Source organism: Leopardus geoffroyi, chromosome D4, assembly GCF_018350155.1.
Source record: "Leopardus geoffroyi isolate Oge1 chromosome D4, O.geoffroyi_Oge1_pat1.0, whole genome shotgun sequence".
In the NCBI taxonomy this organism is placed as follows: domain Eukaryota; kingdom Metazoa; phylum Chordata; class Mammalia; order Carnivora; family Felidae; genus Leopardus; species Leopardus geoffroyi.
This window is the reverse complement of record NC_059342.1, coordinates 26,605,006-26,632,099: the sequence shown is the minus strand read 5'-3', so window position 1 is coordinate 26,632,099 and position 27,094 is coordinate 26,605,006. Positions and strand designations below refer to the sequence as shown.

Genomic DNA, 27,094 nt, shown 5'->3' with positions numbered 1-27,094 from the left:
TTAATCTGTGGAATAAACCCCACTTGGTCATTGTGGATAATTGCTAACATTTTGTTAAGAAATTTGTATTTATATGTTCAGGAGGGATATCAAGCTATAGTTGCTTTTTTGGTTTGTTTTATTTTTGGTACCATATCTGGTTTTGGTATCATGGTAACATTGACCTCATAAAATGGGCTGGGAAATTATTATCTTATTTTCTGGAAGAGCCTGTGTAGATTTCATGTTACTTTTTTTAAAAATTTATTTATTTGGGGGTGGGGAATGGGGGGAAGAGCAGAGACAGAGAGAGAGAGAGGGAGAATCCCAAGCAGACTCTGTGCTTAGTGCGGAGCCTGATGTGGGGCTCCGTCTTGCAAACTGGGAGATCATGACCTGAGCCGAAATTGAAAGTTGGATGCTTAACCAGCTGAGCCACTCAGGCACCCCAAATTTGGTATTACTTCTTAAACATTTGGTAGAATTCTCCAATGAAACCATCTGGGTCTGGAAGGATTTCTTTTTTGAGAGTCTTTAGTTTTACTTTTTTTAACTGTTTATTTTTGACAGAGAGAGATTATGTGCCAGCAGGGGAAGGGCGGTGGGGGGAGGAGGGGACAGAGAATCCCAAGCAGGCTCGGTACTGACAGCAGTGAGCCTGATGTGGGGCTCCAACCCACAAACTGTGAGATCATGACCTGAGCTGAAGTCTGACACTCAACCGACCGAGCCACCTGGATGCCCCTTTTGATAGTCTTTAAGTTACAAATTAAATTTGATAGTTGTAGGGCTATTCAGATTATTTTCTACTGAGTGAGTTGTGGTATGTGGTAGTTTGTGCCTTTTAGGAATTGATCCATTTCTTCTGAATTGTCAAATGTCTGTGTAGAGTTGGTCACAGTATTCCCTTTCTGTCCTCTTGAGGTCTGCAGGGTCTGTTGTGAGACCCCTGCTTCATTTCTGGTACTAGTAATTTGTGTTTTCTCTTTGTTTTCCTTTGTCAATCCTGCTAGAATTGTCAGCTCTATTGACCTTTGTCAATTTTACTGACCTTTTCAAAGAACCAGCTTTTTGTTTCATTGGTTTTCTCTACTGTTTTTCTCATGAAACAATTTTTTTAAAACTCTAGTGTGTGTAGAGCACACTAGCAAAAATATTAAAGTTGTTAAAGGCATGAATATGATGGTGCTTTTTAAGGGGCGTTTCTAAGAATTAGAGTTTTCAAGAGTTGAAGAGGCTGTTCTCAGTTGTCATTATTTATGTGGGAAATAGGAAATTTTACACTCCAGATGATTACATGTTTGGGATAAAAGCTTTAATCAGATTCACTAATTTAATGCAATAATGAAAGGAAGATTATGTAGCATAATATCTAGGTTAGTTATAAAATTATTTAAAGTTTTTAAACGTTTTAAGTAATCTAATTTTAAATAGTGCATTTTAAATATATTTTGACCAAGGAGTCAGTGCTTATATTTTGCATGAATAGTGATGTGAATATTCTTGATAAAATCTATTTCACATTCTTTATTTTTGTGATTTTGGGGCCTAACTAGTAATCATTGAATGTTGTATTTCTTAGAAAATAATTTTGACCTATTTTTGATCTTAAAACCTTCATATAATTAAAAAAATTACCTTATTTGAAACTCATTCAGAATAATAGTAAAAAATGAAAGAATTTCATGTTTTCCTTATTTAACTTGTAAGTATAGTGCTGACAATATTTTAGAGGAGGAAAGGACAGTTACTTAAGTGGAAGTATGTTTGTATTTTGGGTGCTCCTTAAGAGTATATAAATATAAAAGCCTATTTATTCCTAAAATGATAGCCAGTATAATTTTCAAATTGTAGTGCCTGCAGGTGGATGACATCTTTACAACTACATTCATTTATTCACTTTTATAAAATAGTACTCTTACTACTTTAAACTTTTATAATTTTAATTTTAAAAATTAAAAACTTACATTGTAGAGCAGTGCTTCTCTATTTTTTTTAATTACAAAATGTTTTTAATGTTAATTTTTATTTTTGAGAGAGAGAGAGAGACAGACAGACTGCGAGCCGGGGAGGGGTAGAGAGGGAGACAGAATCTGAAGTAGGCTCCAGGCTCTGAGCTGTCATGACGCACGGAGTCCGACATGGGGCTCAAACCCACGAACCGTGAGATCATGACCTGAACCGAAGTCTGCTGTTTAACCGACTGAGCCACCCAGGGGCCCCTATTTTTATTTTTAAATCAGTACTTCCATGTGATAAAATAATGTCTTCCTTTAGTATCATTTTAAGTTTAAAATAAATAAACTGAAACTTGCAAACTGAAACCAAATCAAAACAATGGGACAGATGGCTACTTTACTTTAAAATTTCCCCTGCTTCTTAGCCCTTGCCCTTTGGGTATTTTTGTATGTCTATCACACTTTCCAAACTCACTTTATAGAGAATTTGGGTAACAGAATGGTGTTAAGAAAATTAAAACCATCCACAGTGCATCATCCAGAGATAGCCACTTTAATATTGTTGTGTCCTTCCAGCCTTTTTTATATGGCAATATATGATTTCCACATCTACATAATTCTGTATTTATTTTAAAAAATAAGCCTGTATCCCATGCAGTTTCATAGTCTGTATGTTAACCAAACATTATATTGTTAACATTTTTTTCTGGTCATGAAATATTTCTCCAAAACAGAGTACAATGGACATCCTACAAGAGGTACTATAACTTATTTATCCAAACCTTTTTCTGTTGTACATTTAAGCTGCTTCTAATTATTTTCTATTTTAAATAATGCTAAGATCAACATTATTGTACAAAATATTTGTGTGTATAATTATTTAGTTACGAATCTACAGAAGTGGAATTCCTCTGTCTGCCAGCTGTAAATATGTTTATTTTTCTGATAATCAAGCAGTGGATCTTTAATGTGGGGATTTGGTAAATTAAAAATTGTTTAGAGAAGAATGTAAGAAGGGGAGAAAATCCACTAATTAGCATTTTGTAATCCTCAGACTTACATTCACATAATTTTAAAATGAAATTTTATCCTTTCATAGATTGGGGTTAGAGTATGAAAACTCACCCGAAACTATTCTCATGCCATTCAGTATTTTCAGTGACATCATTACTAATGTTTATATAATATTCTATTGAGTAATGTACAGTTCGGGATTTTATTAAGTCTTTTTCAACATTTCAAAATTATAAGCTGTGCTGTTGATACCCTTACTTATTTGCTTTTGTGTATGTTTACGATTATTGCTTTGCCATAAATTTCTCTAAGTAGAATTTCTCAAAGCAAATGAACAGATGTTGCTGAAAACTAGGGAAAAGGATACTTATTGTGCTGGTAGGAGTGTTAAATTAGGTCAACCTTTTTGAAGTGCATTTGATAATATGCTTTCGGTGTTTATATTTAACTTCATCCAGGATTTATTTTGGTAAATTCTGTGAATTTGGGGTCTAACTTAATCCTATTGTTAGTAGTTAAGCAGCTACAACTGAACCCATTCTTTCTCCAAAGAGATTTAAAATGGTGTTGATAAATTGAGTTATTTGTTAAATGTTTACATTTATGCCTCATTTGCAACTCTGTTCCTGACCCACTAGTAAAAAATGGAGAGGAAACATCACTTAGAAGACATTGTGAATGGCTGCTCTGTGGTAGCTCGTATAGAAAATGCTCTGGTTATGGGGCGCCTGGGTGGCTCAGTTGGTTAAGCATCCGACTTCGGCTCAGATTATGATCTCGTGGTTCATGAGTTCAAGCCCTGTGTCAGGCTTTGTGCTGACTGCTCAGAGCCTTGAGCCTGCTTTGGATTCTGTGTCTCCTTCTCTCTGCCCCTCCCTTGCTTGCATTCTGTCTCTCTCTCTCTCTCTCTCTCTCTCTCTCTTTCTCAAAAATAAATAAATATTAAAAAAGAAAAGAAAAGAAAATGCTCTGGTTAGCAAACACAGATTGGAAGCTGGTTGGTAAGATATCACTCTGACTTGCTCCTAGTTCCTAACTTTTTGAATCTGGGTTGAATTACTCTGACCTCCTAGTCATATTATTTGTCCCCTCTGGTTTGAAACAATACATTTCTCAGAAGCTATGGACTAGCATTTTGGGGGGAAGCTGTTTGTTGCTCTGGTACCACTTGATTTTAATGATCCTGACCTTTCTGTCTAGTGTAACATCCTTTGCTGTGTAACTGACTTTATAATACAGCTTAACATCCTGTAGTCTTTTTCAAAAACAATTGAATTTTTCTACCTATTTTTCCAGAATTGTTTATTCTAAATATTATTCAGAATAGTTTTATTAAGTGCCAGAAGATTTCAATTACATTAAACTCATAGAATAATCTGAGAGAAATTGAATTTTTTATATTAAGTCTCACTGCTTAGGAACATGGTGTATAGTTTTGTTTATTCATTTTCTTCTGCCCTCACTTTAGTTTTTTTTAAATAATTTTTTAAGTTTATTTTTATTTCTTGAGAGAGAGAGAGAGAGAGAGAGAGAGAGAGAGAGAGAGAGAGAGAGAATCCCAAGCAGGCTCTGTGCTGATAGCAGAGGTAGGGTTCAAAAACATGAACTGTGATATCATGACTTGAGCTGAAATCAAGAGGTGGATGCTTAACTGACTGAGCCACCCAGGTGCCGCTATTTAGTTTTCTTTTTGTTAGTTTTGTTCATTTTTATTTACTTTCCATTCTTAAGTATTTTATGTATTTTCTTTTGGCGTCTATTTTGAAAGAGTACTTTCAAACATTTTCAGGTTTGTTATTTATAATTAAGAAAGCTGTCAAGTTTTATATGTTCACTTGAAAATTGACCTCTTTACTGAACGTTCTTACTAGTTTTCATAGTTTGTGAATTGATACTGCGGATTTTCTTGCTAGTCCTTAGAATTTTTCCTTATCTGTAGTTATATTGTGTATCTTTCATTGTTTTGTAGCTGTTGGATATAATTTTGAGAATGTTTACAATAAAAAGGAGACATTGGGCATCCTTGTTTTGACTCTAATGTGAATGCTGCTAGTATTTACATTAAATACCCTAGCTCTTTTTTTGAGGTACAGATTCTTTCTCATAGTAAAGAATTTCTATTTTGGGGCGCCTGGATGGCTCAGTTGGTTAAGTGTCCGACTTCGGTTCAGGTCCTGATCTCGCGGTTTGTGGGTTCGAGCCCCATGTCCAGCTCTGTGCTGACAGCTCAGAGCCTAGAGCTTCCTTCAGATTCTGTGTCTCCCTCTCTCTCTGCCCCTCCCCTGCTCATGCTCTCTGTCACTCAAAAATAAAAACAAATTTTTAAAAAAAAATTTCTACCTTTACTGATTTAAAAACTGAAAGTATTTTATTTTTGCGTTTATTAATGTGATGTGACCATATAATAATATGAGCTATTAATGTGCTGTATTGTATTAATGATATTTCTAATATCAAATCATCCTTGGGTTTCAGAAATAAATCCACTTTGCCATGGGAGTTAATCTTTTAATATACAACTATTTTTGATTTGTTAGTATTTTGTTTAAAGGCTTTACATCATTGGTTGTAAGTTAGACAAGTCCGTTTCTTTTTTGGAGGGTTGTTTTTGGCCAGTTTTGCAAACAAGCTGATGCTAACTTTGAACACTTAAATAAAAAAGCTTTTATTTCCCCACCCTGTGTTCTGGAACAGCTTAAATAGCATATACATGTCTTCATGAAATTCGGAAAGAACGCACCTCTAGAACTGTCTGCGTATTCCTTTTTAGGTGGGAGGAGAGTCTGGATAACTTCTTCAGATTTCCGTGACTTGGTGTAGTCTAGTTTTCTATTTCTTATTGTGGCAATCGTGATGATTTACATTTTATTATATAAATGACATTTAGATTTTCAGAATTCACTAGCAGGGATTTCTGTATGACGTCTGCACTGTGTGTGCTGCCTGTTCTCTTGCTTCGTTCCCTTGCGTGTGTACTTAAAACATAATTTAGTGTTTTAAAAACCTAGCTCTTGGTTTTATTTCTTATTTCCTTTAAAAGTTTTAAAATTAACTTTTCTCTTTTCCTCTCTGCAGTTTGATTTTTTTCTTCTTTTTAACTTCTAGTTTGTTTACCTAAATTTATTTTTGTTTGATGATCAACCATTTAGGGCTTGAATTTGCTCTTAATTATAACTTATTTTGTATCCCCTTCCCCTCTGGATTTTAATATTAAGACTCCTTGTTATTTTGTAGGTTGCCTCTAATTGTATGTAGTGTTGGTATCCTTTTTGATGCAAGAATTATTTCGGAAGACATTTGTTATATTCGTGGTTGGTTAGATTATTTTGATTAAAATTTTTCTCATTACTTTCAAATCTTAATGAATCTTGTTCACATACATATAAAATTTATGATTTGGAACAGTTTTTTTTTATTTTTTTTTTAAAATTTTTTTTTTTTTTCAACGTTTATTTATTTTTGGGACAGAGAGAGACAGAGCATGAACGGGGGAGGGGCAGAGAGAGAGGGAGACACAGAATCGGAAACAGGCTCCAGGCTCTGAGCCATCAGTTCAGAGCCCGACGCGGGGCTCGAACTCACGGACCGCGAGATCGTGACCTGGCTGAAGTCGGACGCTTAACCGACTGCGCCACCCAGGCGCCCCTGGAACAGTTTTTTAAGCTTCCTATCTGGTCAGTTTTTGTTTTCATGGGCACTTGGAAAATAATATATATTCTCTGCTGGAAGCATAATTTCATATACGTTTTTAGTTTAGTGTTATAAATCCATTTACTCAGCTTTTGGTGTCCTTATTTATTTTTTACCCTATCTGCCTAAGACTTAAAAAAAATTTTCTTTCAGTTCTGTTGTGCTTCTGTCCACTCCTCATTTACGAAAACATATATATTTTTTTCTGTTTAAGCAGCATTATTTGGCACATAGTTTATAACTTTTCCATATTTATTTTGTATATACCATTGAACAGTATAAAATAGTCATACCTAAGTATATTTAACCTTGAATTCTATTTTTACAATGTTTTGCTTTAAATTTGCTTGATACATCTTTGCTTCTTATAAATAGAGGTTGCATTTTATTGTTTGACCCTTGTCTTTAACATGCTTTTAACTTAAAATTCTTTTTGTAATTGATAGATACATTTAGATTTTTACGCTATTTTTGTGCTTCTTGATTGTTCTGTCTGTCACTCTTTAAGGTGTAGTGCAACACTTGTTTCATTGTGGAAATACAAAATATGTATATAAAAAAATAGAGCATGAGGCATTTTCTGCATTGGATTTTCTCAGTCCTGTTCCATCTGCCTTAAGTTTAGTAGAGATTTCTCCCAAATTCTGACAAGAAGTGGTCTCTTGTGATTTCTTTTTATTGCCATATACTTGTAAGTATTTAACTAGGAAGTTGGTTATAGCTGTGAAATGAGCTCTTAGGCAGATATAATTTTTTTAAGTGAAACTCTGTTAGGTTTGTTTAGTACAACATAAAGGAAATCTTGGTTTGTCTTAACATCAGTAGAAAGAAGGGACTAATATTTTAGTAAGCTGGAATTCAGCAGTTTAAAAAATTGCAACTAGCTATGTAGTTGATGTTGTCATTGGGTTGAATTTTGAATTCACTTCAGGGATGGTACTGATGACAAAATATTTGCAGTAGAATCTTGTTCAGCTGAAAGGATTTGTTTAATTGCCATCCATGACTGAAATTCAGAAGTAATATTAGTTTTAATTAATTTTATTTCTTTTCTTTTTTTTGATTGGGACATCTTTTTTTTTTTGATTGGTTTGGGATTTTAGTGTTGGGTTCTAAGCAAATATGTCCAAAGATGGCTTATTCTTTGACAGTGCCCCCAAAAGGGGCAGAATTACTATTGTTTTTGTTTCTTAAATTGCCCTTTTCCTGGGGATATTTTAAGTGATTCTGTTCGTTTTCTCACAAGTGAATGATCTTATTTGTGAATTTTATTTGAGAATTTATATCACTGTATAATAATGTCACATCTGTTGTAATCCATTTCTCTCTCCACACACCCCCCCATTACTTGAAAGGGGTTTGCTCAAATTACCACTAGATGGCAGTCTTGCATTTTAGTAACTTGGGACTTTCCTTGGCAAGCTCCCTCCCTGGCACTTCTGCACTCTTTTTCTCATCCTACCCCCTAACCCTTCCTTCTCCCTGCTCCCTCCCCTTAGCCATGTCTCCCAGGTACATGAAGATTTTTAACCACCTCCTTACATAAATTGAACATGTGTGGAATCAGGCAGCAGAATAGAATTTTAGAGTCTAGTCTGTAGCATTCCCACCTTGCCCTCGTTAGTTAATTCCATACTTGGAAGTTGAGCTGAGCTATCTCTTGACTAAGGAAGTCTTCCCTGACTCCTCAGGCTGGATGAATCTCCTGGATAAATGTTCCTTGTAATTTTTCCCTTTGGAGTGCTCATAACAGTTTTATGTTGTTTATAAGTGTAGCTTATTAATCTCTTTCCTGCCCCCTCCCCCTTGTTTATACATTCCATCTGATCAGGGACAGTGTCACTGTTGCTGACTGCCATGTTTACACTATGGCGTTTAACAGATGTTTAGTAAACATTTGTTAAATGAATGAGGCAATGGATGGATGAACTATGAAGATCCCATTAGGAACATAAGATGAACATGCACAAAATATATGTCAAGAAGATTCTAGTTTAATATAAGATCAACTATTTCTAAATATTTTATTTTGAAATAATTTCAAATTCACGGAAAAGTTACACCCTGACTCCAGATGTTGAGGATCTGAAATGATACCTCATCACCCTAGAATACTTTTAGTATATTTTCTATAAACAGTGGCATTTTTTAAATATATATATAACCACCAACGTCAGGAAATAATTGATTTGTGAATCCTGTCTAATCCATAGACTCTTCATTTGAGTTTCACCCATTTTCTCAATAATATCCTTATAATAGCAAGAGAATTCTGCTCAAACCATGTGTATTTAGTTGTCAAGTTCTACACTCTTTAAGTCAAGAACAGTTTTACAGGCCTTAACATATATGACCTGACACTTTTGAAAATTACAGAACTCCTATTCTGTAGAGTAGTTCTTGACTTGGAGTTGTCTCTTGTTCCTCGTGACTCCATTCAAGTTAGGTATCTTTGGCAGGAATATTATAGAAGTGATGTACTCTGGTGACATCCCAGATTTTGTTTGTCCCATTACTGATAATAATAATTTTATCACTTGATTAAGTTGGAGTCTGCTAGCCTTTCCACTATAAAGTTACCCTTTTTCTCTTTATAGTTAATAAAGTATTTTAGGTGGAAGTACTTTGAAACTATGTAAATATCTTTTCCTCATCAGATTTTACTATGTTAATATAAATCCAGATTGGGTTCCTGTTTTACTTAGTAGGTTGTAATTTGTTTTTGTCATTATTTATTTTTATGCTCAAATTGCCCAATATTTGGCCAGTGGGATCCTTTTTCATACTGGCTTTGGTGTCCTTTTGACACATCCCTATCATTCTGTATGGGCATCCTTGCTTTTTCGGCATACATATCCAAGGCGCATCTTGCCTTTTCTTGCCCCAGCCTGGTATCAATCATTTCTTGGAAGAGCCCCGGCTTGTTTTAGTGGTGAATGGTACTTAAAAACCAAGGTCTGTGTGCATAGTGTATACATTGTTATTGGACCTCTTAGTAGACAGAGCTGAGGACTGTATGTGTGTATAAGTACTTATATAGAAATTTTCGTTTGTAGTGGTTTCTCTATATGTATATATATGTTTATGTTTGTGTGTATGTGTTATGTGTATACACCCCCACACAGTCTCTATGAGGTCACACTGATACCTTCAATTCCACAGGCTTTATTCTGTGTGTTTTTTTTTTTAACCTATATTTACAACGTCCTTCAACGTGGAGAATGTGAACTTCCCTTATCCTTAATATATTTAATCCTGATCAATTCCAGTGTATGTTACAATCTTTCTGCTGCCTTTTTGGGCAGATGTCCTCCTCACTTCATTCAGCCTTTCTTCCTACCCCCCCCCCCCCCCCCCCCCGCATGTGTGTCCTCCCTGTTTGTGTTCATTTTGTTTTATTAGTATTATTTTTTAATGTTTATTCATTTATTTTGAGAGAGAGAGAGAGTGCCCACATGTGAATGGGGGAGGGACAGAGTGAGAGGGACAAAGAATCCCCAGCAGGCTCGAGTGTGGAGCCCGACTCGGGGCTTGATTTCACAACAGTGAGACCATGACTTGAGCCTGTATCAAAAATCAGATGCTTGACTGACTAAGCCATCCAGGTGCCCCAAGTGTTAATTTTATTTTTAGTTTCTAGTTTTATTACATGGTGGTTAGACAGTTTTGTTGGTTAGTATTTCTCTTTTATGGAACTTCTGACATTTCCTTTTGATCTAATATGTGATCATTTTTTGTGACTATCTCACGTGCTCTTAAAAGAAGGTATATATATTCTGTGTATATATAAGGATACAGTGTTCCGTATTTAAGATTTGCCTTATTATGTTCTTTAGATCTTCTGTATACATTTCTTCATTTTTGTTCATTTGGTTTGTGGTGTACCTAGAGTGATGTGTTAGTCTACTATCGATAGTATGTTTCTGTCTTCTGTATTCTGTAATTTCTGCTTTACTTAGGAGATTGGTCTTATCTGGTACATAGATATTGGTTATTATTATATTTTACTGTGAATGATCACTTTATAAAGTTCCTTCTTTGTCTCATTTATTATTTTTTGGCCTGAAATCTACTTTGATCTCAGGATTTCAACTCCTACTTTGTTTCCATTTGCCTGGTGTATCTTTGCCCATTTTTAACAGGTGATTTAAAGTTTTTATATTCTGTCTTCTAGTAATGATGAAAGCCTGGGTTTTATTTGTGCTGCTTGTTGAATTTATTTATTTACTTTTTGGTGGTAAGGATGTGTGTAGGGATGCAGACTCAAGTGGCTACCATTATCTCCTAGACCAATAATCTGATCTTCCTATTTTTAGTATAAATCTCTATTGTTGTACTAGCCATATGATAAGCATGCATTTTTTTGTCCATAGAATCACTCAGTCCAGATAACGTATGCAACTTGTGATAGGTGGCTGTAGGTTATTCAAGTTCCATTTTAAACTTTTTTTTGTCCCCCTTCCTTGTTAAATGAGGGTATTAGCTTCAACTTGAAAATTTCATGAATATGTGGTTCATCATACATTTGATGAATAGGGACTAAAACACCTTGTCTTTGTTTGTATCTGTACTTGTCATTTAGCATCTACTCAATATGACTTTGGCTTTTACTTAGATATTGTTAGAAGCCACTGCCATTGGATTTTGCCTTCACCATGGCAATTTAATATTTTCATGGCCTGTATTCAAGTGACAAGATTGACAGTTCTTGGCATATTTTTTATGTATATAAAGGTTTATCCTTTGGCTAATGACCATATCAATTACTCAGATATAGCCAAAATGTCAGGTCGAGTAGATTGTGGTATATTCAGTCTGAGTTACCTCATTTGATTGATTCTTAGTAGGACAACCTCTTTGGTTCAAATGGTTTTTATGATAGTTGGAATTTTAAAATGTCACTCTTCCATTGTGATCATAATTAACTATCATTTAAAAAGTAATAGAATACATTGTCTTTTATAAAATTAGAACACTTCAATAAATCTAATGTGCCCTTGACTTCAGCTGGAACCTTACTGTAGTCAACCATTATTATGAGTTTTGTGTGTCTGGAGGAGTTTGAAGTTTCTTCCCCCCCGCCCCCCGCTTTTTTTTTCTTTTTAGAAAGAGAGGGTGAGCTGGGGAGAGGGACAGAGGAGATAGAGGCATTATTTTTATTTTGAGAGATAGAGCACGCATGAGTGAGCGCTAGTGGGGGAAGGGCAGAGAGAGAAGGAGACAGGAGACAGAATCCCAAGCGGGCTCTGCGTTGTCAGTACAGAGCCCCATATGGGAATTGAATCTGGAGATCATGACCTGAGCCGAAATCAAGAGTTGGACACTTAACCGAGCCACCCAGGTGCTCTGAGAGAGAGAATCTTAAGCATGTTCCACGCATAGATCCCATGACCTTGGATCTTGACCTGAACCAAAATCAACAGTCTGACGCTAACCCACTGAGCCACCTAGGAGCCCCTGGGGGAGTTTGAAGTTTCAGATTAAAATGGCTCAGTGATTCCAAGGAAGAAATAAAGAAGATAGGAATCTGTTGTATGTACCAGTGAAATACTTGAGTTTCAAATATAAAGAGAAAATCTTAACATACTTCCACTTTAAAAGAACTGGTTACATAAATAATGATAATATTACAGCAGCTAATGTTTATTGAGTATTTACCGTGTGCTGGGCCTTGTTCTAAGTGCTAACACATGTGGTACTCTTAATCCATACAACAGAATCCATTTTACAGAAGAGAAAAAGAGGGCATCAGTGCTTTAATAATCTGCCCAGGATCACGCATCTGGTAGGTGGTGAAGTTGGAATTCAAATCCAGGTAGTCTGGTTGCAGACTGCATGCTCTTAATCACTGTGTTGTTCTGCACGTGAGAAAGGTGGATTAGTGTTGGACTTCTCATTGGTGGCACAGGAAGCTAGAGGACAGCCAAATGTCTTTTGCGAAGTGTGTCATTAGTTTGTCACTGCCATACACTTTGTGTATGTAGAATTCAGAATTATATTCTCCCTGAACCCTCTGTGAGAAAAATAAATAAGGAAAAAGATCTCAAGGTAGAAGTCTTGCAATTTATAAAATCTGTCAAAAGTAAAGATGTTCTAAAGGGGGTGATATGGGAGACGTGAAGGTTAACTTATCTTGATGGGATTGCTTAGTTATTGATACAGTATCAGAGAAATACCAATTAATCATAATGATGAGGATGGGAAGTGAATTGAAGAGTACAACAGAAAGCTTCCAATAATGGAGAAAAAAATGTGGAGAAATCAACCAAGCCAGTAATAATAAGAAAGCAAAGAAGAAGAAGAAGAAAACCCATGAAATAGTAGAAAGAAAATAAGATGGAAGGAATGACATGAAATGTATGTCTGTCATCACTAATTATGAGTTGAAATGTCCTAAAAAAGTTACACAGTGGTGGGGGTGAGGAGGGTATTAATTAAATGACAAAGAAAAGTTGAAAATGAATGATTGGGCAGAGATAAACTAGGAAAATGCAAATAAAATATAGCAAAAGTGGTAATATTAATGCCAGAAGTGGAATTGCCAGGTCATATGGTATTTACATTTTTAATTTTTGAAGGGTCTTCATGCCTGTTGTCTGTAAAGGTGTCACCAATTTACATTCCCATCCAGACAAAGAAAAAATCAGGATCAAAAGCACTAAATAGATACTGTGTATTTATAAGTTGCAGTTCTTGAAGATGTAGAATAATCACAAACATTTTTTAAATTGAGGTATAATTAACATATAACCTATTAATTTCAGATGTATAACCTAATGCTTCAATATTGGTATATATTGTGAAATGATCCCTTTGAGAAGTTTAGTTAACATCTATTGCCACATAGTTATAAATTTGTTTTTCTTGAGATGAGAACGTTTAAGAGCTACTGTCTTAGCAACTTTCAGGTATGAAATATAGTGTTTATATATTAACTATAGTCCCTATGCTGTACATTACATCCCCAGGACTTACTTATTTTATAACTGGCAGTTTTTACCTTTTGACCACTTTCACCCATTTTGCCCACCCCCACTTTTATCTTTTATTCTTGCCTTACCAATCTGTTCTCTGTTTCTATGAGATTTTTTTTTTTTTTTTTTTTTTTTTAGGTTCTACATGTGAGATCATATGGTATTTTGGTATTTGTCTTTGTCTGACTTAGTTCACTTAGCATGATGCCCTCAAGGTCCATCCATGTTATTGCAGATGGCAAGATTTCCTTCTATTTAATGGCTGTCCATTTTTTAATCAGATTGTTATTTTTTCTATTGAGTTGTAGGAGTTCTTTAGATATTTTAGATATTAACTGCTTATCAAATACATGATTTGCACGTGTTTTCTTCCACTTAGTAGGTTGCATTTTCATTTTGTTGGTGATTTCTTTTGCTGTGCAGAACACAAACCTTTATACAGCACAGCAACGACCATAACCATAGAGCATTTGTAGAGATTGAACAAAAGCTCCAAGAAATACAACTTAATTAGAAGACAATCGTTGTGAGAATTTAAAATACCCCTTTCAGAATTTAACATATCAAGAAGACAAAACACAAATAACAATACAGAAAATTTGAATAATGTAGTCAACAAGCTTGATTTTGGGATTCATTGGGATTCCAGTTTGAGAACATATTCGAAGATGTGTTGCAGCCAACAGAGTGAGATGTAAGATGGGAAGTGGGAGAAATGGTGGAGCTAATCTGGGATTCCAGTGTTAAAAGGAGGAAAGTTGAGGAGCATTTCGGGAAAGCATCTCATCCATGTTAGAACTGGAAGTTGGTGGGATCCTGGACTTATGCCTTAAAAAAATTGAAATGGGTTTCAAGAAATAGTGTGACATAGTATGATTATGAAACTGAGACATGTTAGCGACATGGGGCAGAAGGCCTGTGTATCTTCTCCAACGGAAGGATTAAACAGAAGAACTGCAAAAAAGTCACAAATGTGAGTGACATAGAATGTCACATGAGTTGGAGTCTTTGATGAAGTGTATGAAAGAATCCATTTGAACTAGACCCTGGAAATACTTTATTTGGGAGTGTGTGGGTAATGCACTTTGGCTGTGCAACGAGCTATATTTACGGAATCTGGATGGAAGTACTGTTGTTTTTCACCTTAAAAGGTCTGCTTTATAGACGGAGCACAAGAAGGTATCTTCCTTATGTTCATGTAACATTTAAAAATTTTTAACTTTTTTTGTTACAGACAAAACTTATGGGTGACTGAAAAGCTCAGAGATTTTACAGATTTCATTGTGATTTAAAATACTAATGGAAATCAACAAAATGTTGAACAAAAAATGGGTACTTGGAGATGTAAAGTTCTTCCTTAAAAAAACAAAAAAAACCTCTGAAATTTAAAATTGGTGTTACAAATCCTGTAGAACCATGCTGTCCAGTATGGTAGTGACTAGCACACACATGTGGCTAAGTTAATTTAAAATTAAAAATTCTGCTTTTTGGTGGTACTGGGCTCATCTCCTGCCCTTACTAGCCATGTGTGGCAGGCTGCTGCCAACTTGGATGTTGCAGGTACAGAACATTTCCGTTCTGGTAGGAAGTTCAATTGAACAACTCTGATGTAGAAAGTCCTTCAAAAGAGGACACTTTACAGACTTACGTGACATAGCTAAGCTGGGAGCTGGCGGGAAAGCATTTAATAACTTGCATTATTTATAATAAAAAAGACTGAAAGTAAGTGAACTAAGTACTCAAGATCGTAGAAAAACAAGAAAATAAACCAAAAGGAAAAGAATGAATTTTTTTAAATGCTGAAAATAATGATAGAAATAAAATAAAATATGCCAGAATTGAGGAATAAGTAGAGATTCTGGGGTTATCTGGGTGGCTCAGTCGGTTAAGTGTCTGACTTTTTGATTTCAGCTCAGGTCATATCTCAAGGTTCCTGGGATAAGAGTGTGGAGCCTGCTTGGGATCCTGTCTCTCCTTCTTTCTCTGCCCCTTTCCTGCTTGCACTCTTGTGCACTGTCTCTCAAAATAAACTTTAAAAAAAGTAGAGAATCTGAACAGACTATAACTTTTTAAAAGGAAATTTAAAAAGTATTTGTCACCTTATCGAGATGGCATTTCAGCTGAATTATATTTACCTTTTAAAGAATAGATTGTACTGCTGTTTATTCCAATCAATAATGGATAGCTTCTCAGTATATTTTTCTGAAGCTAGTGTAGTCTTATACTGATACTTCGTAAAGGTAATTTTTAAAAAGACCAGTTTTTAGATACACAAATTCTATTTTTTTTAAATGTTTATTTATTTTTGAGAGAGACAGCGTGTGAGCATGGGAGGGCAGAGAAAAAGAGAGCCACAGAATCCGAACCAGGCTTCAGGTTCTGAGATGCGGGCATAGAACTCGAAGTGGGGCTTGAACCCATGAACACTGAGATCATGCCTGAGCCAAAGTCGGACACTTAACTGCCTGAGCCACCCAGGCACCCCTAGATACAAAAATTCTAAATAAGATTTTAGCTAATACAATTATATACTAGTAAAAGAATAGCATTTTCTTGCAGTGCAAAGATAGCCATAGGAAACCTATCAACATAATTTATTCTGTCAACAGATTAAAGGAGAAAAGCCATGTGAGTCTACTAGTGGATGCTGAAAAGGCATTTGATAAAATAAATTAAAACAAGTGTAATAAGAATTATGAAAGAAACTACTCCACTTATGGGAGTAATCATAGCACCTGCCACAGAGGGTTGTTGTGAGTATTTAATGAGTTAACACATGTAAAAATGCTTAGAGCAGTGTCTAGCACATAGAGATTATTCAATGTTACCTCTTTTTATTAAACATGATACAGTTGATATGCAAAAAAAAAATTGGCAAATATTGTATCGAGTGGTAAAACATTTTGATTAAAATTAGGAACAAGACAGTTGTGCTCTTCTATATGCAGAATCACTTGTAAGGTTGTATCATTTTTCTAATACAGTAAAAGTAGAAAATGAAGTGACTGATACAAATACTAAAAGAGGCCAAATACTTTAAGTTACAAATTATATGATTTACATATGTACAAAACCCAAGAGACTATGAAACACTAATTAAAATACTCAGAGCTAAATTTAACAAAATGGTTCTGTAGCAGGAAAATGAAAAAAAAATGGTTCTATCTTTAAGTTAGAATATAAGGAAAGTCAAATCAGATCTCAGTAAAATTTGTCAACATTTCTAAACTTAACATATGAATTTCATTAGTTCTAGTTAGAAGCCTAGTGCACGATTTTATGAAATTGGATAATATTAAAGTTTATATGTAGAATATATTTCTGAAACTACCCAAGAAAATATGCTATATATTTAATCCTATTTTTGCTAATAGTCCCTTTACATTTTCCTTCCTATAAGCACATATTTGTGTGGAGAAGTTTGAAGAAGAAAACAATCTTAACATGTTGGTGGCATTTTCTCCCTTAACCTCAGTGTAGACGGGGATCCCTGGAGAGTTAGAAGTATGATCAAATACTGTTTCTTCATATACTTTTGACTCTTTGACTTGTTCCAAGGAATACATTTTACTTACCATTTTTAATCTAATATAGAAAAGGTAATAGAAAAAAGCTTAATGATTTCTCACTAAAGTTGAAATCTGATTTTAGGTAAATTCGGATTAAAAGCATATCATTGATTGATTTAGGAGATTGTAAAGAAATATCTCATATTTTTTTATATATACTAAAAACTGAAATGTATTTTCTTTTAGCTTTCCTGAACATTTGGTGCTTTCTATAATGGAATGATTAATTTTTAACTCAGAAGCTCTGAGAAGAATTTTTTTTTTCTTTCTTTGTTTCTTTTTCTTCTTCTTTTTTTTTTTTAAATCTCTCTGTCAAAGGTATGCAACCACTCATGTATTCGGTTCAGGAAGCATTAAATGCCAGACCATGGTGGATTCGTGTGGGAACTGACATTTGTTATTACAAGTAAGTATTCTAAGGATATTGACATCAGCTGACAGAAGGGGATCTTAACTTCATTCTGTTTCAGTTTAAAGATTAGAAACTAGAGTCATTATTGCATTATTTGAACTGTGGTGATACACTTTACTGTTATCTCTAACAGAGCCCTTTAAAATTTGAGATTCATTGAGGTGGTAAATTTAGTAGAAATAAAACCTGTCCTATAGACAGACAGACCTAATCCAAATCTTGTCTCCACCAGTTAGATAGCTATGTGTCCTCAACTTTCTTAGCTTTTAAGCCATGTAAACTTCATTGAATAAACGGAAATTAGGAATTCTAGGAAATAATTTGCAGTGGCTTTTTGTTGTTCTGATGATATTAAGTATAATTCTTTTCTGCATACAAATATTTACCTCATCTTAATTTCCAGAATATTTTACCTGGAGGTATATTCCATAGTTACCTTACGTCAATTTATACAGTTCAATTTGACCTCAAATAGGTCATCTACTTAATCAAGTTAGAAATCAGTGCTCGAAATCACTTTACTGCTTCAGTGGAATGATTGGATTATTCTGCAACTTCACATCTAAGTAATCTGGGATTATCATATACTTTGCTTCTCATTTTTACTGTTTCTGCATGTAATATATTTCTAGATAACTTCCTCCACTAATTCATTTGACCTCCCTGTGTTTTCTCTGTTATTAATCTTAATCCTGACATTTTTGTTTAGTGGATTTTGAATTTTTATCTTGGGTTTAAGTAGCACTAATATTCCTTCAGAAATCAGAAGATTTCTGACTCTAGGTTTTAGAAAAACCTGCATCTTAAGTGCTATTACTTTCTGAGAAAGACAGTGTTCCTTGGAATTCATCTCAGTAGGATTTCCCCCTTACTTGTATTAGCAAAATCAATAGTAAATGAGGGATAGAAATATAAGATTATATGCATTTCATCTGTACTTGTATAAATTTCATATTTCTTTTACTGCTAGGCTAACATAAAAATACTCTTACTTATCTCTTTCTCATAAAGTTGGAATAGAAATAATCAATGAATGTTTTTCTTTTCCACATTATCAAGTGAATGGTTGTAACATGACAGGTGGTGGTTCTGTTCTGTGTAAGGGGGTGGCGAGGATTTTCATTTGTTTCGTTTTTGTTTTTTCTTTTGGCTACTTCCAGATCTGGAACTGGAATTCAGGTCAATTCAACAGATGCCTATTAACTGTTTTCTGTGCAGCAAGCACTACTTGCTTTCCTGAAGCCTGAAATCCAGATAGTGAAGATAAGACCTATTTTTGCACGTGTCTTAACTTTTCACGTGAGCTAAGTCCTTGGATGCTTGTTTGTTTCATTTGCAAAATGAGAGTAAAAGGACTTCCATCAGTATATAAGAGAATGTAACTTATATGTAGCTCTAATGTGGTGTTATCGATACCTCTCTGATTAGATGTTAAACTTTTGGGGGAAAAGAGTCGGCCAGGACTAGCCCTGGAACTTGTTTTTGTGTTTTTGTCAGCCCACAGCACCTTGTCATTGAGTATTCAAGATATAGTGGCTAAGTGAATGAAGACTATACTGGTTTGAAAATACCGTTCATGTTTATGTGTGTGCAAGTAAATCTAGTTGTTGGTCATGGATTTTCTTCAGTTCATGACTTAAATAATAGAAGATGATCTGAAATTTTAGAGATTAGGTTGGTTGATAGACAATCTTTAGGCCATCAAATGTCAGTGATACTTAAAGTCTGGAAAGTAATGTGTAGTTTTAAAAACTTTTTATTATGGAAATCTTCAAACATTTGTAAGAGTAAGCAATAGGATAATGTATTCATCACCCAGTTTCAACCGTTACCAATACATGTTTAGCTTTGCTTTAGGAATACTTTCACTCCTACCTCCACACTGAATTTTTTTTAATAAAGATTTTTTTTTTTTTAATTTTAGAGGGAGCGTAAGCTGGGGAGAGGGACAGAGAGAGCGAGAATCTTAAGCAGGCTCCATGCTCATTGCAGAGCCTGATGTGGGGCTCTGTCTCAAAAACTGTGAGATCGTGACCTGAGCCAAAATCAAGAGTCAGCTGCTCAATTGAGTGAGCCACCCAGGCACCCCACACTGAATTTTTAAAAGCATTTCCAGATATCATCTTTATCCATAAATACTTCAAAGAGTGAGTGGGAGAGGGGCAGAGAGAGAGGGAGACACAGAATCTAAAGCAGGCTCCAGGCTCTGAGCTGTCAGCACAGAGCCCAGTGTGGGGCTCGAACTTATGAACCACGAGATAAGTACTTGAGCCACAGTCATATGCTAAATCTGACTGAACCACCCATGTGCCCCTAGAGATTTTTTTTTAAATTTTTTGTTTTTTTTTTTTTAATTTTTTTTTTTTCAACGTTTATTCATTTTGGGGACAGAGAGAGACAGAGCATGAACGGGGGAGGGGCAGCGAGAGAGGGAGACACAGAATCGGAAACAGGCTCCAGGCTCTGAGCCATCAGCCCAGAGCCTGACGCGGGGCTCGAACTCCCGGACCGCGAGATCGTGACCTGGCTGAAGTCGGACGCTTAACCGACTGCGCCACCCAGGCGCCCCTAATTTTTTGTTATTTTTGAGAGAGAGCACGTGAGTGCAAGTAGGGGAAGGGCAGAGAGAGGGGAGGGGATCCAAGCGGGCTCTGAGCTGACAGCAGAGGGCCTGATGTAGGGCTCAAAGTCAGGAACAGCGAGATCATGACCTGAGCTGAGGTCAGATGCTTAACCAACTGAGCCATCCAGGCACCCCATATCTCTTAGAGATTTTTTTTTTTTTTTTTTAAATTTTTTTTTTTTTTCAACGTTTATTTATTTTTGGGACAGAGAGAGACAGAGCATGAACCGGGGAGGGGCAGAGAGAGAGGGAGACACAGAATCGGAAACAGGCTCCAGGCTCCGAGCCATCAGCCCAGAGCCTGATGCGGGGCTCGAACTCACTGACCGCGAGATCGTGACCTGGCTGAAGTCGGACGCTTAACCGACTGCGCCACCCAGGCGCCCCTCTTAGAGATTTTTTAAAGACAGTCTAACCATAATGCTTTTATCACACTTAAGAATATTCTCTAATACAATAAAATACCCAGTCATTGTTCAGACTTCCCCAATTGTCTCATAAGTGTTGTTTTAGAGTTTCAACAGGTTTGTTTGTTTGTTTCAACATTAGGTCCCCCCCCCTTTTTTTCCTGTTATTTCTCCTTTATTTGTTGGAGAAACTGGGTCATCTGTCATGCCAGAGTTTCCACATGTGGGGTTTTGCTGATTGCATGCTTGTGGTGATAATGAATTCTTCTATCTCACTGATTGCCTATAAACTAGTAGTTAGATTTAGAAGCTTGATCAACTTCAGGTTTGATTTTGGCAAGAATACTTCATAGATGGTGCTGTGAATTCCTATTGCCTTACGTCTGGAAACATATCATGTCTGGTTCTTTTTTTTTTTTTTTTTTAGCCTTGAGATTGATAGTGAATTTAGGTATTGTCCCCTGATCCATCTGCTTTAAAGATTGTCATTAACCTTCCGTCTAATGTGGTAGTAACCATTGATGATAATTGGCCAAGATCCGGTAATGTGTATGGTAACAAGGAATTAGGTTCTAAGCTTTTCATTGATGAGGAGTCTCAGCTCCATTTGATAGTAAATTCAGAAGTGAAAACTGATGTTGGCTGATAGCATTTATCTGATTCAGTAGTACCAACTCTAATTTTTATAGAATATTTAAGCTAACCTTATAAACCGTGTGTTTCCTCCCACCTGAAGTTCTGTTTCATAAAGAAGCAAGGAGATTCAGAACTTTTGTGTGGAAGAAGTAAACAGGTTTTGTGCTTTTCTATTGCAGAAATCACTTCTCAAGAAGTTCAGTTGCTGCAGGTGGGCAAAAGGGAAAATCCTACTATACAATTACATTCACTGTCAATTTTCCACATAAAGATGATGTTTGCTACTTTGCTTATCACTATCCATACACATATTCAACTTTACAGGTGAGAACTCATTAAGTTATATTATGGCTCTTATTGTGCTCTATGCATATGTGTCAGATAATTGGGGGAAGACGGGTTTTAATTAAATATCTTAATAAAATGAAAAGATCCAGTGCTGAATATTTTAGAAAATAATACCATGTTTGTTGAAAACATTAAAGGGAGTAAAATGGGAATGTAGTCTTTATTTTTATTTAGTAGAAATACTAAGGAAATTTTAAAAGATTTTTACTCTCCACCTTTTTATAGAAATCTGTAGTTCTCTAAGATTCCATGATTTACACATATTAACTAGGTGAGACTTCCACTTGTTTAATGAGAGGCATTGAATCTCATAGAAAATCTAGCAATAGAAAAATGTGTAAGTTTTTCTGTGGGGAATTAATTTCTTTTAGTGGTTTGGTGTGGAGTTCTAGATCCAGATTCTTTAGAATTTAAGATGTAAGGGTTGTTTTGTGAGTTCTTTTGAGATGTATGAGTACTTACGTTGTAAAACAAAACTAAAAAATTAATCGAGTAGTTACTGTGGTAGATTTTTTTCTTCTTAGTACAGAAAGTCTTTTGTAATAATTATGGATCAAAGAGGTATGATCGGTTTACCCAGAGAGAGATTGGAACACTATGATTAGAAACAAGCTTCCAAATTATTAGGGGGAAAAGAAGAGAAACATACTCCACTGAACAGAAGAGAGAGCAAAGCTTAGAACACTCAGTGTGGCTGACTTTGTTTTAATAAAAGTTACAACTTACAATAAAGGTGTTATCAGTTATCTTTCCGTGCTGAATAATACAGCATCAAAGTATATAGTGCTGTTACACACAGGGTTACATATTATTGTTCTTTACTGATGTGACCTTTTTAGTATATTTTAAATTCCCCTCCTTTTGCCAGTGCTGCTGCCACAACCTTTCCAGCCATTATTGCTGTCTCTCATCTGGACTTCTGCCGCCTCTTCTAACTGGTGTTCTAGAATTCACTTCTGTCCTCTTTCCTCCTTTCCCCACACTGGAGCAGGAGGGCTTCGTGATGGGAGGGTCTGGTCCCATAAATCTCCTGCTTAAAGCTTCTTAGTGATTTCTTTTGCCATTTTTATGAAGTCTGAGATTCTTACTGTGGTTCATTTCTATCATTTCCCTACTATTTGTAACAATTTTTGTCATGTCCTCATACTGTTTGCACTATTACTTAATATTTGTCTTTAAATGGACCTAAAATAACTCTTTAAAGTTTATCCTCATCCTAGGTTAACATCCATGGTATTAATTCACAGTAAAAAATATACCTGTTCATTTTTCAAATGGTTATGCATATGTCACTTCATTATCTAAATTACCAGTATGCGTATATATGCTGCTCCTTGTGAAAGAATGGCCTGTGAGGCCCTTCAGTCTGTGTTAAGTCTCTGTTTCTCACTCTTCCCGGTCTGGCTGCAATGAATTTTTGTCAGTCCTGTAAGATGCCCTTCCTCTTTCTTACATCATGGTCTTCCCATATACCTTCCTTCTTCCTGCCACACTCCCCTCTGCCCTCCTCACTCATCCTCTGGATCTTGGTTTGAATGTAACTTCTTTTAGGAGACCTTTCCACACTGTCGAGATTCAGCTAGGCTCCCCACTCCTGATGACAAGCTCTCACAGCACTCTGTATTTTTCCAAAGGTAGGGTATATTCATTCACACATCCTCGGGCAGTGTCCCTCACAGAAATAGTGGGCACATAGTCAATTGTGATTATGTGAATGAACATAGGCAAAAGTTTAGAAACCAAGTATCTTAAAAAAAAAAAAAAAAAAAAAGGGATTGAACAGTTTATTTATGGCATAACCATACATTAAAACCATTAAAACTTGTGTTTTCAAAAGACACATATTTCACTTGTTGAATGATCTGATACAGTGTTTGTAATTATGAACATATGTGTGTGTGTATAAATTACTAAGTGATAAAAGCAGGTTACATTTGTTAGTACAAATACATTAGTACATTTGTTAGTACAAATACATTTGGTATTTGTTAGTAGTAATCTAGGTGATGCAGTTATGGATGTTTAAAATTTTTTCTTTGTACTTTCTGTGTCTTCTAGACATTTTACATTGTACCTGTATGAATCTTGAAATCGGGAAAAGTTGTTAAAAAAATTTTTGTGCTACATACCCCATTCTGCTGGTCTACAGTCACTTATAATTTCAAAATTCAAAAGGCTTTGAAAACCAAAAGCTGTCTCCTAGCCCATTTGGCAGCCTGGCCTGAATTGATGTGAGCTTCTTTAGAATATTGATTACGCTTTGAGTGACTCCTCACATGTTTTGCTGCAGAAATAATGATGGGCTTATTACAGGCTGCTACGGCCACCCCCATTGGGGGTTTGCAGAATTAATGGTGTATGCATTGTAGCTATGCCCTTTCTCAACTGCCCCAAATAACTGATGTTTGAACTACCTCTGGCTCCCTGAGGGTTTCAGAGAAGGGATTAGGAATCTGATTCGCTTTTAGTTATGTCGAGATCTGGATGCATTTATTTCTATTTATCTTAGGGAGTTTTTAAGTGATTGTATACTTTGCTTTTAAATTTTTATCAAGATGCATCTTCAAAAATTGGAATCAGCACACAATCCTCAGCAAATCTATTTTCGAAAAGATGTGTTATGTGAAACCCTGTCTGGAAACACCTGTCCCTTGGTGACTATAACAGCAATGCCAGAGTCTAATTATTATGAACATATCTGTCAATTCAGTAAGTCTGTCTTCTTCACTCAAAATGCCAATTATTCTTATTTTCCTTTGCTTCGTATATGTTTTGTAAGGGCAACAGGACTAGAACAGGCATCAGAAGTCTGGGGTTCTAGTCTCGGTCCTATTACTGCCCAGCCCTTGGCCTCAGTTTCCTCATCTCAGAAACGAGGGAGCTGCATGAGATTATCTCTGAGGTCTCTTTTGATATGAATATTCTGTAGTTCTTACCTTTGTTGTGTAATACAACAAAATGTTTTAAGAGTTCATATGATACTACCATTAATTAAAAAATTTACAACTAATTTTGTTTATAAATCAAACCACCAGAAACCCATCATGTGCTTTGATGCTAGCACCAAATAGCTGGTTGGTTTTTCCTGACATTTGTATATTTAAAATTGCCTCAGATGTACAACTGTGATAGGAAAATGAGAAAGCGCCCTAATTTTGATAAGAAGGTGAGGTGTTTTCAGGAAAGAGAAATAGCTTGATGTGCCTGAAAACAGAGCAGGTGAGCAGAGTGGTCACATTGTAGACCTGTGTATCGAAATGCATAGTGAAACTGTTTTTCTTTGTTCATCTTTGAACAGATATAATTTATCTGTGCTTACCATAGCAACTGAAAAACAGGGGTAAAATGATATTTTCCTATTTTCCTCATGACTTCGTGAAAAATAAATTTATATTTAAAACTTCCCCAATACTTGTTCTTTATAAAAGCAAGATTATATAAAAGAACTAATTTTATATGTTAGATTAACCATTGGAAAATAAAACTCAAATACTATTTATTGTGTTGCGTTCATATTATGAACTCCTTTAGGACATGGCTTATATATGGGTTTTGTGTATCTGTTTTCTCCGTAGGGCCTAGTGTAGTGCTCAGATACAGTAGGTGCACAGTGAGTTTTAGTATGAATTTATATCAGAACTCACAATTGAGTAGAAATATTTCTATATTCCCAAAGTCAAACATCATACAGACTCTTAGTAGCTGTTCATTTTAATTTGAAATTTTATGTGTACTTTAGGAAATCGCCCTTATGTTTTCTTGTCTGCTCGGGTCCATCCTGGAGAAACTAACGCAAGTTGGGTAATGAAAGGAACATTGGAGTATCTCATGAGTAATAACCCTACTGCTCAGAGCTTACGAGAATCCTATATTTTTAAAATTGTCCCTATGCTAAATCCAGATGGTGTCATCAATGGAAAGTAAGTTAAGCAATCATTATGGAAATATTATAGGTTATGTGCCTATCCTGTGTAAATTTGTCAAAATAATAGCATCCAGGTTAATTTGGAAAACAAATTGAGTGATGTTTCTAGAACGAAGAAATTTTTGGTGGGGAATTCATCTAAGATGAATTTTTTTTTTTTTTTTTTTTTTCAACGTTTATTTATTTTTGGGACAGAGAGAGACAGAGCATGAACGGGGGAGGGGCAGAGAGAGAGAGAGACACACAGAATCGGAAACAGGCTCCAGGCTCTGAGCCATCAGCCCAGAGCCCGACGCGGGGCTCGAACTCACGGACCGCAAGATCGTGACCTGGCTGAAGTCGGACGCTTAACCGACTGCGCCACCCAGGCGCCCCTAAGATGAATTTTTAAATGAAAATACATTTTATGTATCAGTATGATATTTTGAGAATTTCTGTATTCCATGAGAGTATGATTTCATGTCTTGCTTGAATTGTTTTAGAAAAATCACGATGTCAGGATATGAGAATACATAAATAAGGTCTTTAACATAACTTCTTATATTCCTTTTTGTTTGTCAGTGGCATGATCTTGAGTTGATCTAAGATTTAGAATCTCTTGGGATCTCTTTCCATTGATATGGAATATTGGCTGTATCTGCTGACCTCATCCTGATAGGAGGTGGTGTAGTTTTGACAGAAGGAATTCTTTAGACTGGAAATAATGGAAGATAACTTTTTTTTTAGGTGGAGATGGCTTATAGTTAGTGCAGTTTAATTTTCGTGGGAATTCTGGGGCGCCTGGGTGGCGCAGTCGGTTAAGCGTCCGACTTCAGCCAGGTTGTGATCTCGCGGTCCGTGAGTTCGAGCCCCGCGTCAGGCTCTGGGCTGATGGCTCAGAGCCTGGAGCCTGTTTCCGATTCTGTGTCTCCCTCTCTCTCTGCCCCTCTCCCGTTCATGCTCTGTCTCTCTCTGTCCCAAAAATAAATAAAAACGTTGAAAAAAAAAATTTTAATTTTCGTGGGAATTAGAAAACTCTGTTTCTGAAAGATGGGAATTTGGTCTTGCTGTCATGAGCGTCTCCAAAGCTGAGGATACCATATTTTATTTATTCACTAAATGTAGCATGAATATTTCTCACATTTTAGGAAGTTTTTGAATGAAAAAACCAGAATAATTTATTTTTAGGTAATACGTTATGGAATTAAAATGGCATTTTATGTCTAGTTTTAATTCAGAAACATATTGACCAGTTAGAATTCTGTTTACATTTCTGTTACCACCTTCTGATAGCTTGCTTAAATTTCTGCTCTGCTTTATTACTTACTACCTGAAATAAGTGAAAATGTATTTGAATTTTTACAAGAATGTAGACTTTTGGGGCACCTGGATGGCTCAGTCGGTTGAGTGTCTGACTCTTGAGTTCAGCTCAGGTCATGGTCCCAGGGTTGTGGGATCGAGCCCCACGTCACGTTCCACACTGAGCATGGAGCCTGCTTAGGATTCTCTCTCTTTCCCCCTGGCACTCTCCTCCTCTCTCTCTGTCTCTCTCAAATAAAAATAATAGTCAAAAAAGAATG

General features: G+C 35.8%; 1 protein-coding gene across 4 annotated transcripts in view; it reads left to right on the top strand.

Annotated features, from left to right (window-relative positions):
- Positions 1-27,094, top strand: part of AGTPBP1 (ATP/GTP binding carboxypeptidase 1) — a 165,562-nt gene that overhangs the window by 112,662 nt on the left and 25,806 nt on the right. For all 4 annotated transcript variants that reach the window (XM_045469902.1, XM_045469901.1, XM_045469904.1 and 1 more), the window contains exons 18-21: positions 17,503-17,590; positions 21,442-21,586; positions 24,166-24,319; positions 25,350-25,530. In XM_045469902.1, the coding sequence (XP_045325858.1) occupies positions 17,503-17,590; positions 21,442-21,586; positions 24,166-24,319; positions 25,350-25,530 (568 nt within the window). The remainder of the gene's footprint in view (positions 1-17,502; positions 17,591-21,441; positions 21,587-24,165; positions 24,320-25,349; positions 25,531-27,094) is intronic.